This window comes from Mustela nivalis, assembly GCF_964662115.1.
Source record: "Mustela nivalis genome assembly, chromosome: 6".
NCBI classification, from domain to species: domain Eukaryota; kingdom Metazoa; phylum Chordata; class Mammalia; order Carnivora; family Mustelidae; genus Mustela; species Mustela nivalis.
In genome coordinates this window covers 51336285-51354501 of record NC_139025.1, presented here as the reverse complement: position 1 = coordinate 51354501, position 18217 = coordinate 51336285, and the positions used below count along the sequence as shown (strand labels likewise).

At 34.2% G+C, this 18217-nt stretch overlaps 1 protein-coding gene across 3 annotated transcripts in view; it reads right to left on the bottom strand.

Moving 5' to 3' along the window:
* Positions 1–18217, bottom strand: part of MDGA2 (MAM domain containing glycosylphosphatidylinositol anchor 2) — a 996453-nt gene that overhangs the window by 370214 nt on the left and 608022 nt on the right. For all 3 annotated transcript variants that reach the window (XR_014312926.1, XM_082735224.1, XM_082735225.1), the window contains exon 8: positions 1183–1476. Coding sequence is in view for 2 of the 3 variants with exons in the window: in XM_082735224.1 (XP_082591350.1) it covers positions 1183–1476 (294 nt within the window). In the remaining variant the exon portion in view is untranslated. The remainder of the gene's footprint in view (positions 1–1182; positions 1477–18217) is intronic.

Here is an 18217-nt window from a genome sequence, read left to right as displayed (position 1 = left end):
TGCTCCTCTCCCCACAACTCACATAACTTATATACAAATGAACTTGTTATCAGGTCCAAACATAATCCTTCCATATCTCAATTATTTTTTCCAATTTAAAGTCAGTTAATCCAATCTGCTAACATCCTTAAATCTAATATAAAAAGAGACATTTTTGGACTAAATTCTATTTTCCATTTTCTGAGTTAGAAAGCCATAGAAAGGAAACAACATCGTTGCTTATTGAAGTGTATAGCTTCATCTAATGCATTCATATTCTTAAAGATTTTGCTACCACGTATTTAACAAATTGTATATCAATTAAAACTTAGAGCAGTAATACTGGAGTTTGAACAGATTATGTTTAGTTTGCTGCTTTTCTTTTGGCATTATCTGTACCACCTGCCTTCCAAGTTACCAGGGTATCCTCTAATAACCCAATGTCAGGGACGTCATTAAATATACATATTTTTTACACTTAGAAATTTATGTACTTTTAATACTAAAGGCAAATTCAAAGGACGCAATATCTACATTTTTGGGGGGCGGTCAGAACTATAACAGTGATTTCAACACAAATAGTTAAAAATCAATCATATTTAACTCTCACAGTTAAATCATTTTCAGTTAAGCAAATCAAACAAAAATTCAGGACCTAATATTTGAATGATCTCAATACTAGTAGGTAATTATGTAATCTACTCTTAAAACTTCAGATATGCAAACATAGCATTTCAATGATTAGGTCTCCACAATTTAAGCAAAGGGATGCTTTGAAATAGGTTGATAATTTGGGCAAAGGTGCATGCAATTGCCTGAAGTAGAAACAAGAACTCTGAAAACAAGAGTATGGTAATCTGAATTAGCAATTACTTCCCATCTTTACTTTGCCTCATTGAACATGGCCAGTTTTGAACCAATACATTTGTTGATTCTTTGGCATTAACCAATCACACACTCCTGTCAAAATTATCTCTCCCCCCCCCACCCCGCCCCTCCCACACTAATACTAGCTAATACTTTTCTATGAGTATTAGCTCAAATAACAAGCAGATTTAGGGAAGGTTTCAATTGACTAGTAACAAAGTAGAAACATTTTATCCTAACCCAATTCCAAAATTCACTTCCTTATACTAGAGGAATAATCACATCCTTTTTTCCCTTGTCTTCCCATGGAACACAAAGAAAAAAGAAATTACTTACACTGCACAATGAGCTGCACCAAAGCTTCTCTTGGCTTCACGTTAAATCCATTGTACTGGCTGGTCTGACATCTGTACATTCCTGACATTTCTCTAGATACATTCACAATCCTCAGTGTTCCATCATAACTCTCCATTTGCATTGACCCATCAGGCATTGCAACTTCTTTATCCGCTCTAGACCAGAGGATGATGGGCTTAGGTTTTCCAGTTACTTGACACTGCAGTTCTATTGTGTCCCCTTCTCTGGTGACCAGAGGTGATTTTTCCTGTGGAACAGTCAGATTGGGTGGAACTTGAAATGGGAAAAAGAAAATTTTTCAAGGTTAGTATAAACTGGTAAAGCATATTCAAACACAGAAAATCATAAGGAAACAATTTCTGCTGGTTGAAGAGGTGTGACAATTCAGATGACAAATACAACAGAGACCCTGGCAGTCAGTGACACATACTCTAACTTAAAGAATTCTGAATTGTTTTCCTATAACTCTCTCCAATGAGGTCTTCAAACATTAGCAAAATAAATAGAGCATTAAATTGGAACAGGAATGGTCAACACAAGAACAATCTACTCAATGACTTGTCATTATCAGCCATTAACTGGGTTTTTAACATCCGCATTTCACAGAAGAGTGAACCTGCTTGCTGAAAGTAGGATTCAGTTTTTCAGTCTTGTTTCCTATGCTGTTGTCTCTTACCCAGGAATACTAAAAGAAAGGGATAAGAAACATTATCAACTTAGCTGGCACAGTAAATGAAAGTAACAGGAAAAGGAAAAAGAGTTCCTCTGATATAAAATCAGAAGATTTGACTCTGGTACAGAAACTGTTGCCAAACTGCTAAGGTTAGGGTTTTGGTTTTTTTCCCTACCGGAAATGGAAATGCAAGGGGAAAACTGACTTACAATGCCGCACTCTGAGAATCCATGCACCATATTCCTCTCCTTGGACTTCTAACAATTTTTTTTTAAACATTTGCACTTCATATAACTTCCTTTTAAGACATTTTAAGGTTACTGTAAGTAGTTTGCCATAATTTGCCTCTATTTCAGTAGAACTGATTGTAGGTGAACTTTCCAAAACATTTCAACAAAATAAGAATTGTAATTTTTCAGGTAATGGTAAAATAGGTAAAATATCTGATTTTACTGAAGATATTTATGAGAGGTTCATTTGACTGGAAAGTATTTTACTAAGCTGGAGTATATTTATGCTAGGGTTTAGTAAAAAGTATGAACCAGTAAGAGGCAAGTGCTACCCAAATTGTTTTGTTACAAATAGTATCACCTGTCGCACTGAAGACTCTTATTTCTTATACAAATGTACAAGAAATCCATTGTGTTTGTGCAATAAAACTTCTATCAAAAAAAAAAAAAAGTATGGCTAAATTAGAATGCCAGAATAAGACTAACCAGAATTACTTAAATAATTCTATTCTTCTGATAGATGCCACGTGCTCTGTTTGGAGGCAGTACCACATATATGGATAAAAAACAAAGGTTTTACTCTTCCTTCTAGCATTACTATATTCCAGGGCCCAGGAACAAAAGCAAACATAATTTTAAAATTATTTTTCAACTTACGTTGAAGTGTTATTGCTCTTATGACACATAGAAAAAAATATATTTAAGTCCAAAATGACAGGAGAGTTAATTATCTTGCTATTTAAGTACCTTTATGTCTATTTCTTTTCATTTAATTCCTTCATCTACTTCTTATTTTCAAAAACTAGTTGAATAACGCATCTTAGAAATTAACATATATGAAACACTAACCACCACCTTTGTGAAGTAGATACATGCATTCTGGAATTTGGCATTAAATATATCTTCTAAAATTGTTACATTTTTAAAACCTACACAACTAATTTGATTAAATTATTGACTTCTGTAAATATAAAAATATTAATGATTTCACTAAATAATTTGTTCTTTCTGAAATGAACCACAAGGGAATGATGCAATTCTAAAAAGCAGGATGGGGAAGAAGCCGTAATATTTACTCACCCTCCATGAGAAAGCCACACAGAACGACAGCAATAACCTCTGCATTTAACATTAATTATGCCCTACTATGTGCCAGGCATAATTAGAGATTTTAGATTTTCATTCCCTTGATAATCCTAAGGATCAAATATTTAACATTAAAAATTAACAAATGAGAACACTGAGAATAAGAGAGAATAAATGCTTTGCTCTGAACAAAATTCAAATTGTGTCTAATTTATAGCAGGTGGCCAATGTTGAGAAATGACTCCTGTCTCAGTCTCCAGAAAACTTTGGCATCTGGAATAAATAACTGGAGTTAGCACTGGGACCTCCCCCACCGCCCAGCTCATTACTGCTGTGTTCCCAGGGACAAATTGGACGAATCTTCCCTGCTTATCTCTTGGTCACTTTATCAGGGACAATAAAAAAGAGCCAAGGTAAAAATTTGAAGAGGTAAATGACACATACTTTTCAGATCATCTGATCTATTTTATATGTTATACATCTATATTTATCTTAAATACCTTTCTATCTATATTAGGATATTTCTTATCTATGTCAAAATTGCTTATAAAATACCCCAGCCCAAATATATATCTGAATTCTGACAAATCTTTGTGAAATAAATGAAAATAAATAATAAACTTAAAGATTATTTAATGGACGGTTATTATTTGAAATCTCTCTTCCTCATCCCTTCCAAAAACAACCCACATGACCCTGGCCAACCTTAATCACTCTGAGTATTAATTTCTTCATTTTTGAAACTAAGAATTTGTACTTTATGAGCTACAAGGCTATTAATGTTCTGTCCATAAACCAAATAGTGGAATGTGAAGGACAGAAGTGGTACTAAATGAAAGTGTTTATTTCCAGACTTAAAGATGAATATTCAAAGACTTTAATTCATTAGGAGATTTTAATAAAAAAAAAGATGGTGGACTAGCTATATCATTTTTTTTAGTTTATCATGCTACATAGTTCAAAAACTCCCTTTGTACATTTATTTATGTTATTTATTTAAGTAAACTTCTCATACATAATCAAAATTACAGAAATGTAAGCCTGTTTTGATCTACATTAAAATAAAAGTAGATTTTTAAAATAAATTAGCCCAGTTTTTGCTGAACAGCAAAGCCAATTAAAATAGAGTTTATTTTCCATCTCTTCCATGAAACTTTTAAAATTTTGGAATCAGAGTTAATCTTTCTTTGCATCTTTCTTGGTGAAGAAAACCTTATAACTTCTCAAAGTTTTGATAGCTTCTCCTTCTCCATACTTGATTTTCCATTCTCTAGAATCCTACAGGCAACTCTCATAATTATTATACATTTCCCTGTTAAGAGATCTCATATTTTTTTTCCCTCATGGATTTCTCTCTTTTATATGTTGATAATACAAATTCTAACTCCATCCCAAGGCTCTTCCAGTCTATGATTGCAGCCTAATTCTATATCCCTAAAGTCTTTCAAATCCCTAAACCTCAGTGCTGTTTAATTTCTTGACTTAGTTTGGTAATTAATTATCAACACACCTCATCTGCTAACTGAAAGCCATAGAGTTTTCTTTGTTTTACCATCTCCTCTCATCTACCACTTCCAATCAGCTGCATTGGTTCCTCATTAAAATATCTCTCATAACTGCCTATTTCTTTTCATGGCTATAGGTAGATTGCTTAGTAGAATTCATCATTTTCTCTTTTTGTGACACTATAATAAGTGCTCTCTCTCACCAGTCTAATTCTTTCAGCCTTCCTGCTACCCTGTCAGCAGCTTTATCATTTTAAATACAATTTTGTTCATGTCACTATGAAAACGACAGTTCTCATGGAGAGTGCTCATCACAATACGGTTTTAATTAAAAATAAAAAAATAAAAAAATAAAAAACAACCCTGAAAACAGCCTGACAGATTCATTAAATAAATCGTGGTATAGTCACACAATAAAATATGATACAGCCTTTTAGATGATGATGTCATAGACCTACATCTATTGATAAAGATGCTCATATTGTTAAGAAAAGCATCTTAGTGAACAGAATGAATAGCTATAACCACTATGATTAAGTGAGTAAAAGATGTTACTGAGCAATCCAAACAGTAGTGTCAAGTTTTTATATACAAAAAAAGACATATGCCAATGAATGTTAGCAAGGAGCTTCTTTAAGGAAAGAAAGCATAGACTTTATATTGTTAGTAACCAGCACTCTATTTCACCCGTGATAGGAACTCAGTAAAACATGTTAAGCTGAATGTACAAATGAAGACAGGGAGGCAACTGTACATTGATTCAGGGAAGAGCAAGAGGCATATATGGGAAAAATCTAGAGGAAAAGAAAATTCAGAAAGAACTATACCCAAACACTAACAGTAGTTCTCTCTCAGTGTGGGATTATTGATGAATTTTACTCTCTTCCTCTTTCACTCTTCTACAACATGTGCAATGTGAATGAGAATATTACGGGTTTTAAGAAGCCTAGAGGAACCTAAGATGTTAATGCAATCTATTTTCCAAAGCTCATCTGATAAAAACTCCACTTCTTAATAACAAAAATGTATCACCTGGACATGGTAATCTGGATGACATAGTCTGAGAAATGCTCCCTTCTAGAACATTCATTCTCTTGCAGTTTCACTGACTGGTGAACCTCAGTGCTCTCGAACAAACCCTTCTTTCTTATGGCCAGAATTCCTGGCCCTTGCTGACTTCTAGGAGGCCCTGCCAGCCTCATGTGCTGAGATTCAGTCCAAATATTACCACTTTTGTGATAACTGCCTACCCCCTAGGCTGGATAGGTTGCTCACTCTTCCTGGCCACGTTATTACGCTGGGTACTTATTTGACCCATACTTTTGGCTTTCCTCTCTCTTTCCTCCCACATCTATATCCCTGACCAGACAGCTTCTTGAAGGCAGACAGTGCCTTCTCCCTCAGAGTGCAGAGAAGGACTCTACCTCTACAGTGCCTGGCTTTCCTGCTTGGCACAAACCAGGGAGTCATGAAATAACTGAAGAAGGAAGGAAGGGAGAGAGGATGAAAAGAGTAAGAAGGTGAGTTAAAAGGCTGAGTATATAATAGAGATAAATATGAGAGACATCAATCATGAAGATATTAAAACCAAAGCAATAAATAATGCAATATAGCTCTTCTATAATTAGTAGTCCATATAAGTAGCAGAATCTTCTGAAAAATATATTGTTAGTATAGATTTCAGATGTGGTATATCTTGAGATGTATGTGGGTGTGTGAGAAAGTTGAGAGTCAAACAAGGACTCTTCCAGTTTTTCTTGTCTTTCGCCTTTCATTTAAAAATCTGAATAGATAGAACTGAACATAATAAAAAAATAAATAAATAAGAAGATATTATTTCCAAGCTCTTCAAACAAAAATCCGAATAGATAAGCTGTAAATTAAAGGGAACAAAAGGGAAATAAGTAGCTTGAGGACATGCCATCTATCATTTGTCATGACGTTTTTTATATCCTTTCTTTAATCAGCTAAATTATTTTTTCCTGAAATATTGTCTCAGTGAAAGCATCAAACTAAGTAGAAAATTTTGAAATGTCTGCACCTTGTAAGATCCACATTTATCCACAGTGTACTCAGTAGAAAAAATTTTTTCCTGGTGAAAACACAAAGGTACAGTTTATGACATACAGATTATACATGCCCCGATTTTTATTTTTCTTATCTGAAATGCTACTGTAGAAGATGCCATAATCAGAGAAACTTGAAGAGCATGATGTGACACCAGACTTTCTCATTCTAAACATAAATACATAGACAAGTAATTTAAACTGGTTTTCTGTCAACATTTCCATTGTATCACAGACTGTGAAATAAAACAAATACAGAAAATTCAAATGTTTTCATTTCTTCATTAGGAAGGAAGCTGAGGAAACTTAATTTTTAGTCATTACTAAAAAATGACTGGTCTATTTTCTTCACTAAAAAGAATGCAAGGGAAAGTTAGCCCATCTGAACTGTATGAGAAAATATCATGCTCTCTGAAACAAAGATATCACAATATGCTTATTATGGACTTACTGGCTTAAAACACGTAACTATTTATAATGTACTTTAATAGTAGATATTGAAACAAAAGATATATTTCTTTTAATGTAAGAATTACAATAAAGTAAGTAATAAGTAGAATTTTCTCCAGAAGGACAACCAGACTCCCATTTTTAAGAATCCTAAACTATATATGGTATTAATTTAATTATACATGAATTTTAGGGAGAAACAGTTATAGCACTTATGTGTGTTTTAAATTAAGACATATAATCTATATTTAAAACACAAATAAAAGACTCAAAAAACACGTTTTTATGAAAGTGACCCCCTAGAGGTCAGAATTCAGGAATTCTCAAGCTGACCAGATATCTATATATATAAAGAAATGTAAAAAAGTAAGACTTGGGGTGCCTGGGTGGTTCAGTAGGTGAAAGCCTCTGCCTTCGGCTCAGGTCATGGTCCCAGGGCCCTGGGATCGAGCCCGACATCGCGCTCTCTGCTCAGCGTGGAGCCTGCTTCCCTGTCTCTCTCTCTGCCTACAATAAGTAAGCTTATTGTAACTATGCATTTCTCTTCCACTCAAAAAAAGTATATTCAATATTAAGTGAGAATAGCATCATTACTTTAATCCATATTTTAAAAACTTCATACACTAATATTGGAAATAGTCTAATCTTCATCTCACGGCTGATATTAACACACAACTAAGAGGGGAAAAACTGTCTTAGGACATGCAACATTTAAGAATGTGATGTTCTGTGGCCATTGGGGAATATCTGTACAACTATGAAAGGGGAATTTGAAAATTTCCTTCAACCTAAATAAATTCCAATCCAAGCCTAGCAAAACAGTTTTAAAACTAATAAGCTTGACTCATTTTCTTGACTGATATGTGTCAATTAAAATATTTAGTAAGGTGGGGTTAAAAGATTTTCAAGGTGACAAATGAAATCCAGCATGCTAAAGGCTTCTCACTATGAATAACCTGCCAATATTTGCTTCCTTTTAGGGATCGTGACTGGTAACATAAAATGTCTGATGAAACGCAGCAACACTCTATAGCTCATTTCTCATCAAAGGAATAAAAAATCCCCAAATGGATACTATTGGAAATAATTCCTATTTGGCAAAATCACAGATATAGATAATATGGTGAATTATGTGAGTTGTAGCACATAGAATGTTTTCATAGTTGTTTTAAAGTATGCCGAGCTTCTCTGAGCTATAGGTTAATTAATGTAATGTAATATAATGCAAATATATCGAATGCCATGCATCCTTCTGGATTATTTTCCCCGTTACAAATGAATTACTATAACATAACTGATTATGTAATTACTATAACATAATGGATTAGTGTCTCCTCTCCTAAAATGTTCTTCCCCTTTCTGCATTAATCTTTAGTAATATATATTTAATAAAGTCCTGTCATATAGTAATAAAGTAATATAGTCATATAGTAATAAAGTAATAAAGTCATATAGTAATAAAGTCCTGTCATTCCACCATTCAAATATCTTCAGTAGTTTCTGGGTTTTTGGATAGAGGTCTAAATCCCATTGCTTGTTTTCCCTCTTACCTGCCAAACTTTATCAAACTATAATGTTGCTGTGAGAAGTTTTCTATTCAATTTAGGCAGGTCTTTGGGTTCTCTTAACATTTTGGCTCATTCCCTTCCTTCCTTCTATCCAGAAATTACTTTACTCCCTTAAATGTCCATCCAATCATCCCCCATTGTTTTAAGGCCCAATTTAAGTTTCTAGTGTCCTTAAGTCTTTTTGAACTCTGTACCTTTTATTTATTTTCCATGTCTCTGATCACAGCATACCTAATTTATTCTATAGATGCCAAGACAAAATGCCCTCTCCTTTCCTTACAAATGTAGCTCAGATGTCCTGAGGTCAGCACCAGGTTTCATCTACTTCCTTGGTAGTTGCCACAGCATGGGACATTTTAGAGTATTTCAGAGGTGCCTGATAAATTCTTGATTGATGGATGGAGCACCAGTTCAGAAATGGGAGGAACTTATTAAGAAAACAAAGCAAGAAAACTACTGATGAATAATCACCTTTTGATTATCAAAGACTTAATTATAGAGTATATGAATTTCAAGACCATTTTTTTTTCACACATGAACACTTTCTATTTTTTAATTAGAAAAACCACAAAAACCCAATTGATTTCTTTAAAGTTAGCAATTCTACTAGATTTTAATTTGGTCACAGTAATGATACAGGGAGTAAAATATCAGAAGCTTTTGGTAGTATTGAGTAATTTTCCCACGCTATGGCTTTCCTCTATTAGCAGTAAAGAAGAGGCTATTTAGCTCTACAACAGAATGTCCCCAGAGACCCATATTCTAAGACTTGTATTACTTACATCTTGTGGGTAAATCATATATGAAACAGGCACTTATTTTTAAACATTTCCTTACACCAGATGGTTAGCCTACTGTTTCTGTCCATGATATGAATGCACAGAAATACTTCTCCTATCACACTGTAAATAAAACTGCCTTCCCCCCGCCCGTTTTTTTTTTTTAGTTTTGCACTGACATACAATTTTTTTTCTTTTACTGATTCACCTATAATAAGTCAGGAGATGCAAATAAAATAAAATTGACCATGATTTTTCAAATCTAGCAATAGAAAAGGAAGAAAACATATTAAAAGCCAACCTGAGATTGAAATACCATGGCATCTGCATTTGCAAATTCTCTGGGGAAATGTACACACGTACAGACACACATATACATTGCTTATTCTTGAAAGACTTGTAAAAAATCTTATTACAATGGCATTGTTAGTCATTTGAAACATATGGGGAGAGGCAGGATCTTGGCAGATAGCAACTCTGGAGGGTTTAGTATTGCAAGATGGGAGACACGCAGTGCCATTCAATCAGGAAAACAACTTTGGCAGGCAATAGTGTGGCTGTTCCAACTTCCCTCTCCCAGCAGGTGTTGCTATGGCACAAGAATAGTCTCTGAGGGATTCAATAGAACGCAAAGTGTAAGATGAAAGAACAAAATAGAAAATCATGCTCTAAGTGGCATTCATATTTTCCCTGCTACACAAGCTACAAGGCCAGTTGCAAAGAAACACAGGTTCCATTCTTGCTGTCTCATAAATACTTAAGTGAATGGGAACTTAAGCGAAGGGCTGCTTATGTAGCATTTGGTTAAATGTAGTTTTCAAGTACCTGGCATTGTTAGGTTCGTCATGTAATTTGCTTTTCTGACTTGGGCTTAGAAGGAAATATCTTCTAGAATTATTAAGATAAGTCTATATCAAAAAGATAATTTTCTACTCACCTCTTTGGAGAAAGACATGAAAGCATACCTTCCCCCACACACACTGTTTTTAATTTCCCTTCCCTGACTTTCTGCATGTGTTTCTCAAGCACTGAAATATAGAAATAACTGGCCACAGGTTAAGTATGTAAAGTTTCTCAGGTAGAAAACATTAAAAAAAAAAACTAAATTAAGGGGAAAAAACAGGAGCAAGATAGTTCTGCTTGCTAGTCACCCAAATTATTCTAAAATTTTAGCAAGATAGGAGTCTGGACTAGACTGAGAATGTTAAAGAAATTGGGACTGCAAAAGAAGCACTTGCTTTTTTTTTCTATAATAACCAGGGAGGCATTATAAGAGTTAAAACATCAAATAAAGTACTAAGTAATTTATTAAAATATGAGTAGATTATTTGATAAAGAGATAATCAATCTAAAACCATTTCTGGAACTAGGGGACTAATTCTTCAACTTGACTTTCTATTATTCAAATTCCCTTTCATTTTTGGTAGGTTTTTTTTTTTTAAATAATGCAGAGCAAAGCTGGAAAACAAGAGTTATTTGGGTATAAGCAATCGATTAAGAATTTCAACTTTAAAAGTTAAATAGAACATTCTAAACATTTGTTATAGAAACTAAAAATAACAAGCAGGAGAGAGTGTTATAAAATTAACCCAGAGATCACCAATTTCCTGCAGTTCTTATATTCTGTAACATATTTGTGTCCTTGCCTACTTGCTCTTAAAATGGTTTATCCAAATGCATTTATATGTGTGCACTATCCCTTAAATCAATAGCAAACATTCTGGGAATAACAGAAGCAGCACTGCGTGTCTGAAAACTTATGTGTCATTTTAGAGCTAACACCAATTCATTTTAAGGGAGGAATAGATCCCTTAAAATCCCCTTCAACAAATAAATATCTTTAAGACTGAGGGCAAGAGATAAATGAAGCCATTTGCTACCTTCAAAAAATGCACTTATGCATTATGGAAATGGATAAATTGGGAGGACCCTTTCTAACTGGTAATTGTTCAGAATTATTTTTAAATCAGAAGCCCCTTTTCAGCGGGCATGGAGAGTTTGAAAGAGTTGTGAGTATACAATAATGGAAATTTTACTTGAGTTCAACCCAGCCCACTTTCCAGCTGTGCAATTTTAGGTCATCTTAATCTATTCTCTTAATCTGTATAGAAGCCTGATGAAAAGGAGAATTTAATGATAATTTAAGATACAATGGCATAATGGACATTAGAGTATTCCCTGAATCATGAAGTATTTTGAGTTGTGTAATACTCTCGTAAAGAATATTACATATTATAATATTACAATATTCTTGTAAAGAATACCAGGTCTGGAAGCCTACATTCAGATCTAACACTATCATCTAGCAGGTGTATGACTTTGGGCAAGTTCTCTAACCTGTGTCTCCCAGTTTACTCTAAAGAAAGTGACTATAATAGTAGCAACTTCACATTTTTTAGGACTAAACAGTGTAATATACATAAAACATTGAGCACAAGGTCTAGCATATAGTAAACACTCAATATATGTTAATAATTATGTTTTCCTTATCATTGCCCTTTATTGGTGTGATATCAATGACTATATTTTACTGTTGTACATATATTTCTATACCGAAGGCAAAGGTCTTAACTTTATTCATACCCATGATGTCTCAAGTATTGGACATGAGTATACACAGGGCCAAAGAAATATTTTATAAGTATATATTATATTATATATATTTACATACACATAAATAAACCACATTGCCATTGTCATGTGTTTTGGAGATATATATGCATTTCTTTTCTCTTTTCCTGGAAAAGATCAAGACCGTTGGATATATATTCATTTCAGATGAAAACAATATTTGAAAAAGACAACATTTTGGAAAGGACAGGAATGAACTTTTAAAAAATCTGAATAGAGGTCTCCCCCACTGCCATCGAAGGAAAGAAGGTTGCAAATTTCTTTCATTAGACACAATAATTTGATCCATGTGTTTGGATATTAACCTAAAATGGCACATAATACAGATATCCCAGCTCTCATTCTGTTTCTATGAAGTAAAGAGGTTTAGACATTCCTAAACACATCTATTCCTCCCTTATGAGGATGACAAAATGTCAGTGCTGTCCATTTTCACAAAGGTCAGGGTGTTGCCATGAAAACCACAGACTGGTAAGTAAAAAGGAACTGTCTGATCATGTTAATTATGTGATTGCTTTCTTGTGGATGAAGGAATTCTAAATTAAAAGGATGATAAGCTATAAATTATATATCAAATGCATTTTATGAAAGCATAGCAAAAGAAAGATGCTTTAAAGCAATCCACAATTTATTTTACTTTCTAGAGCAGCAACTGTTGCTCACAGTGGTGAACTCTTCAATGCAGAATGGCTAGAAAAATCAATTTGCTTCTATAGTAAAAAGGCTATTTGTCTACTTGTAGAATCCATGTGACATTGTTAGGCCCCTTATAAATGTTCACTCTGGACAATGCTCGTGGTTTACAAATTCCCTAATTACACCACTGATTGTGTATCACTGACTATGCCTTCTCCTGTGAAAATAGACACTACTGCCATATTAATAAACATTTTGACATAAAATGAAGCTGGCTCTTTCACGCTTTGTCAAGAGCAAAATGAAATAACCAGTGAACACAATGTTCCATCAACAGATCAAGGCCACATGTTCTTTAGGGCAAATGAGGTTTAATTAACAGATCTGTTAGTAGGTAACTAACTGGTCAATTAAAAAATAGGAGGAGGTTTTTTTTTTTTTTTTATAACGCCTGAATACTTTATGAACAAATACTCTACCAATGCATGATCACATTTTATGCTCCCTTCTGGCAGTCTGTAGAAGTATGGAATGATACAATAAAAATATGAGCTTAATTTTAAAACCACATAAAAACTCATATAATGCCATTGATTAGAATGATACATAACTCATGCTGAGCTAATATGTGGGTGTAAATAGAGTTAGTACCATTTTATTAATAGAGTTTTACATTGCATTTTATTCCTAAGCAAGGATATTTCTGCTTAAATGTCAACTAAATATATTTTGTTTACGAGTATTATTTAGACAGACTTGATGAAAGTGGACTACTTATGTTTCATTTATAGTGGACTGTAATTCATATTAAATGCATTTTAGATGCAGATATTTGAACTGCCTGTCCTTTTATTATTGCTACTTCACATATTTAAATTACTAGTATATTTCATGTTGTACATCGAAACTTTCTTTAAAGTGTAATGATATGCTTCACATTTCACGTCTTCTTAATCTAGTTATCATTTAAAGAACAGCTCCAAAATTTTGGAAATACTGACGTATTTGCCTGTCAGGCACTTGAGGGCAGCCTGGTATCCTTTATTCTGCTGTTTCCCTGCAAATCATGGTCACATCCCCTTTTCTAATGCTTTCAGTCCTGATTCTAAGCTGCTACTTAGGCTGACTTTGAACCAACAGGACTTCTTAAGCCCCATTCACTTATTCAAAGATGTTTATGAAAGGCAGACACAATATGATTTGAGAATTCTGAGAGGAATTCATTCATGAAAAATTCCTTTGTCACAGTTTATCTCAGGAGCCTGAAATCTCAGCATTCGTTCCATTGACAGGCTGTGTGTTTTCTGTAAAGGATCCGGATTCTACAGCCAGAAATAACCTATGTTCAGTACCTTCTGCACTTCTTAGAAACTCTGAGACCTCGTACAGTAACTTACGCTTTCTAAAGCTCAGGTTTCTCATCTGTAAAATGAGTATAATCACAGCAGAACCTACTTCAAATGGTGTTCTGAGGATTCAGTGAAGTTCTCATTTTAAAGTGTTTAGCCACGGGGCACCTGGGTGGCTCGGTTGGTCAAGCATGTGACTTTGTCTCAGGTTATGACCCCGGTGAGGACCCCCACATCAAGCCCTGTGTGAAGCTCCCCACTCTGCGGGGAGTCTGCTTGTTCCTCTCCCTCTGCCCCTCCTCCTGCTCACGCCTCCTCCCCCAATAAATAAATAAAATATTAAAAAAAAAATAAAGGGTTTAGCCTAGCAATTGGAATATAAAAACACTCCAAACTTCTTAGATTATTGTTTGTTTGTTTTTATAAGTAGGTATTCTGTGTTATGTGGTCTATAAATTACTTTGAATCTTCAGCATAGCGTAGAGCTTTGTTTCTTAAATCTTTTGTGGTTATATAACATGTGTTGTCACTCCTAGGCTGCAAGCTGACATTCATGCATTTTTCGGGCTTTTGTCATACTGCAATAAAATTAAAAAAAAAATGCTTCACCATAAACAATGTGATCCATGTTTGTGTGCTGTAAGTTTTAATGTATATTCTAGGGTTACCATTACTGTTTAAATTATGCCACTCAGATCCCAGATGTGGTTAAGTAAAGTAGTATTTTAAAGACCCAACCCTGGGCCCACCCTTTTCCAGAAGATAAGATAAGTATAATTATGTTGAGCTACATGAGAGGATTTTTAACCTAATATAATATTGAAAGTGGTGCTCTTTGGTGGAATGAGTACTCTTCAAGCTATGTGCCTTGGTTGGAATAGCGTAAGGTCCCACTTGGCTTTTGTGACTGGAATAAGACTAGTAAACGGGACCTAGCATCCTAACACTCTTTGGAGTGGTGTTCTCAAAGTAGGGGAGATGGTTGTGCTCTGTCATCAACAGATGGCATGGTCACAGGATCCAACTAGAATGTTACCTGAATCCTTCAGAATATTTTTAGACCTGTCTTTAGTGATCCTTCCATGCAAAGCCCTTATCAAAGAGGGTAACTGAATTCAGAATCCCTGAGAATGATCCACTTATGATACATAATATTGTACAGTGTGCTGAAAGCTCTTATACTGGATTTTGAATCTGAGATTGTAAACTTAATTCAGAATGTGGCTATAGGAAGTAAGCAAGTACCTAAGCTTTGGGCCCATTTTCCTCTCTATAAAATGAAAGGTATTAGGTAATCAAGAAATGTCTTCAATATTTAAAATCCATGGCAGTAAATGAGACAGTCAGAAATATTTTAAAAATGTCTTACAAAGTGGTGTCTGACGACCTGCCCCAATAATCTTTTATTTTAAAAATAGATATAATTCGGGGGGCCTGGGTGGCTCAGTGGGTTAAAGCCTCTGCTTTCAGCTCAGGTCATGATCCCAGGGTCCTGGGATCTAGCCCCGCATCGGGCTTTCTGCTCAGCGGGGAGACTGCTTCCTCCTCTTTCTCTGCCTGCCTTTCTGCTTACTTGTGATCTCTGTCTGTCAAATAAATAAATAAAATCTTTAAAAAATATATAATTCAGACATATCCCAAAATTATATCACCAAAATTCCAGTTGTAATGATTTTCTAAATTTATATAATCTCTTTCCTAACTTCATTGATATGCCATAATAAAGGATGAGAAATTAAGACTATGAAAATTAATGAGGTCCTTTTGCTATTAAAATGTATTCATTTGTAAGCATATTCTTTGGGGAAAGTTCTTTGCACTATGGTAATTCTAATTTTTTGTTTTAGAGCTCTTGAAATAAATAGCTTTCATTTAAGACACTCTAAACTCTAAAATGAAACCCACATACTACAAACAAATTAAATCACTAAAATAATTGTTCTAATGCCAAAAGATCTAGGATTCTAGAGCTTCTGCTCCACAAGCAAAATGGTGAACAAACTATGAAATCTAGGAGCCTAGTCTCCATTTCTAGTTCTATTCACTTCTCTGTCCCTCAGTTGATAATGGTAAATTGGCAGTGTCATCTGCAAACATAAAATTCTGAAGTGTGATCATAATTACATAAATAGTACATACACTGTTACTTCCCACAAATCTCTTCTCCTATAGGCAAAAGATCCAGAGTGAAGTTTGGTACTATAACTTTAAATAATATACCTTAAGTTATATTCCATTCTTAAATAAAAATTCGATGGAGACATTTATTGTTCATCAGTTAATGAACATATTGTCAAAAGTGTAGTAATAATTTACTCTAGTAAATTATTGATAGTTATTATAGTTTCAAATGCAAATTATGAAACTAACTAATGGTGTTCAGTCCTCATTAGAGAAACCTGTATTGACTGACTTAAAATTCAGATAGTTCCAATGTCCCCATTGCTTGCATTTTAAAAGGATTAAGAGTATAGGAAGCACAAATTGGGTATTCTTTTGTACTTCTCATTGACCTGTTCTTATCTTAATGTAATCCAGGAATTCCAAAAAAATGTCTAACTCTGCTGAATGAAGAAAATATTCAGCACATAGAAAAGTAATTACACAATAGTAACTAACCACTGTTAAACTATAACCTGTAAGGTAGAAACTTTGTTTTGATATTTGGGGGAAAGAAGTGCATTTTAAGATGAATAACTAGAGAAAAACTATGAATCCAATGTTCATTTCCATAATTACAGAGATTCAATTTTAAGTGAGAAAATTCTAATTACAAACATAATTAATGTTTATTTAACAATTATAGAAAATAGGAAATTAATGTAGCAAATCTTTGCATTATGCCCTCTCAAAAAAAGTAAGTAGCAAAAACTATGATAAAATCCATACTTCTCAAAACAATTTATAACTTACTAATAAGGCCAACTAAAAACATTTCAAATATTCCCTATTTAAATGATCTTATTGCAAAAAGAATTAGTGTCAATGTTACTTTCTATAAATCTCTCCCCCTCCGTCCCACCCATCCTCTCTCCCTCCCTCAATTCACAACACTTTCACTTGAAGGAACATGAGAGCTGCTTCCATTATCAAAATCATGCATCATTATTAAGGTATCAAATGTAATCTATTACATGCCTCTTCATGCTGATGAAGAGGTATTAAAGGCCCTAAACTTTTCCTTAAAAATATCCCAAAGCTATAATGGAGAGATAAGGAATCTAAGATGCAAAGAGGTTTACAGACATCTCAGATGACCTTCTTGATTGAAGCTCCTGCTTTTTCTATTATCTAAGGCTTTCGGTTTTTCCTCTCAGGACACATCCATAAAGGACTGTCTATCTCCACTGCCTTATCACCTCCTAATAAAATTTTCCTTTCTGTTAGCTCTCTCTCTCTCTCTCTAAAAAAAAAAAAAAAAAAAAAAAAAAAAAATTCTCTAAAAAATTTTTTAGAGATAAAAACTATCTTTAAAAATAGCTGTTTTACCTCTCCACCCTTCTTTCTCTATCTCTTTTCGGATCGCTGAAGTCTCATGCAATGAATAGGCCCCCAAACACCAATCTGATCCTACTGCCCCTTTGATAAAATTATTTTGTCATTCTTGACTGAGTGAATAGGATTGAATTATATTCATTTTCTTCTAAGATACGTGACATCTAATCCTTCTTTTTATTTATTTTTTTTAATTTTTAAGATTTTATTTACCTATTTGACAGAGAGAGAGACAGGGAGGGAGGGAACACAAGCAGGGACAGAGAGGGAGAAGCAGGCTTCCCGCCTCGCAGAGAGCCTAGTGTGGGGCTTGATCCCAGGACCCTTGGCTCATGACCTGAGCTGAAGACAGATGCTTAACGACTGAGCCACTCAGGTGCCCCTTTAATCTTTCATCTAGCTCAGAGGCCACCTGCTCCATCAAACTCTTGCTGACCAGATTAAAACATTTCCTTCGACATGTTTCTATATTTCTCTGATAGTCTGTAAAGCAACACTAGACTTCATCTGTTATTAAAGTTTTTCGAGTGTATTTCTACTAGGATA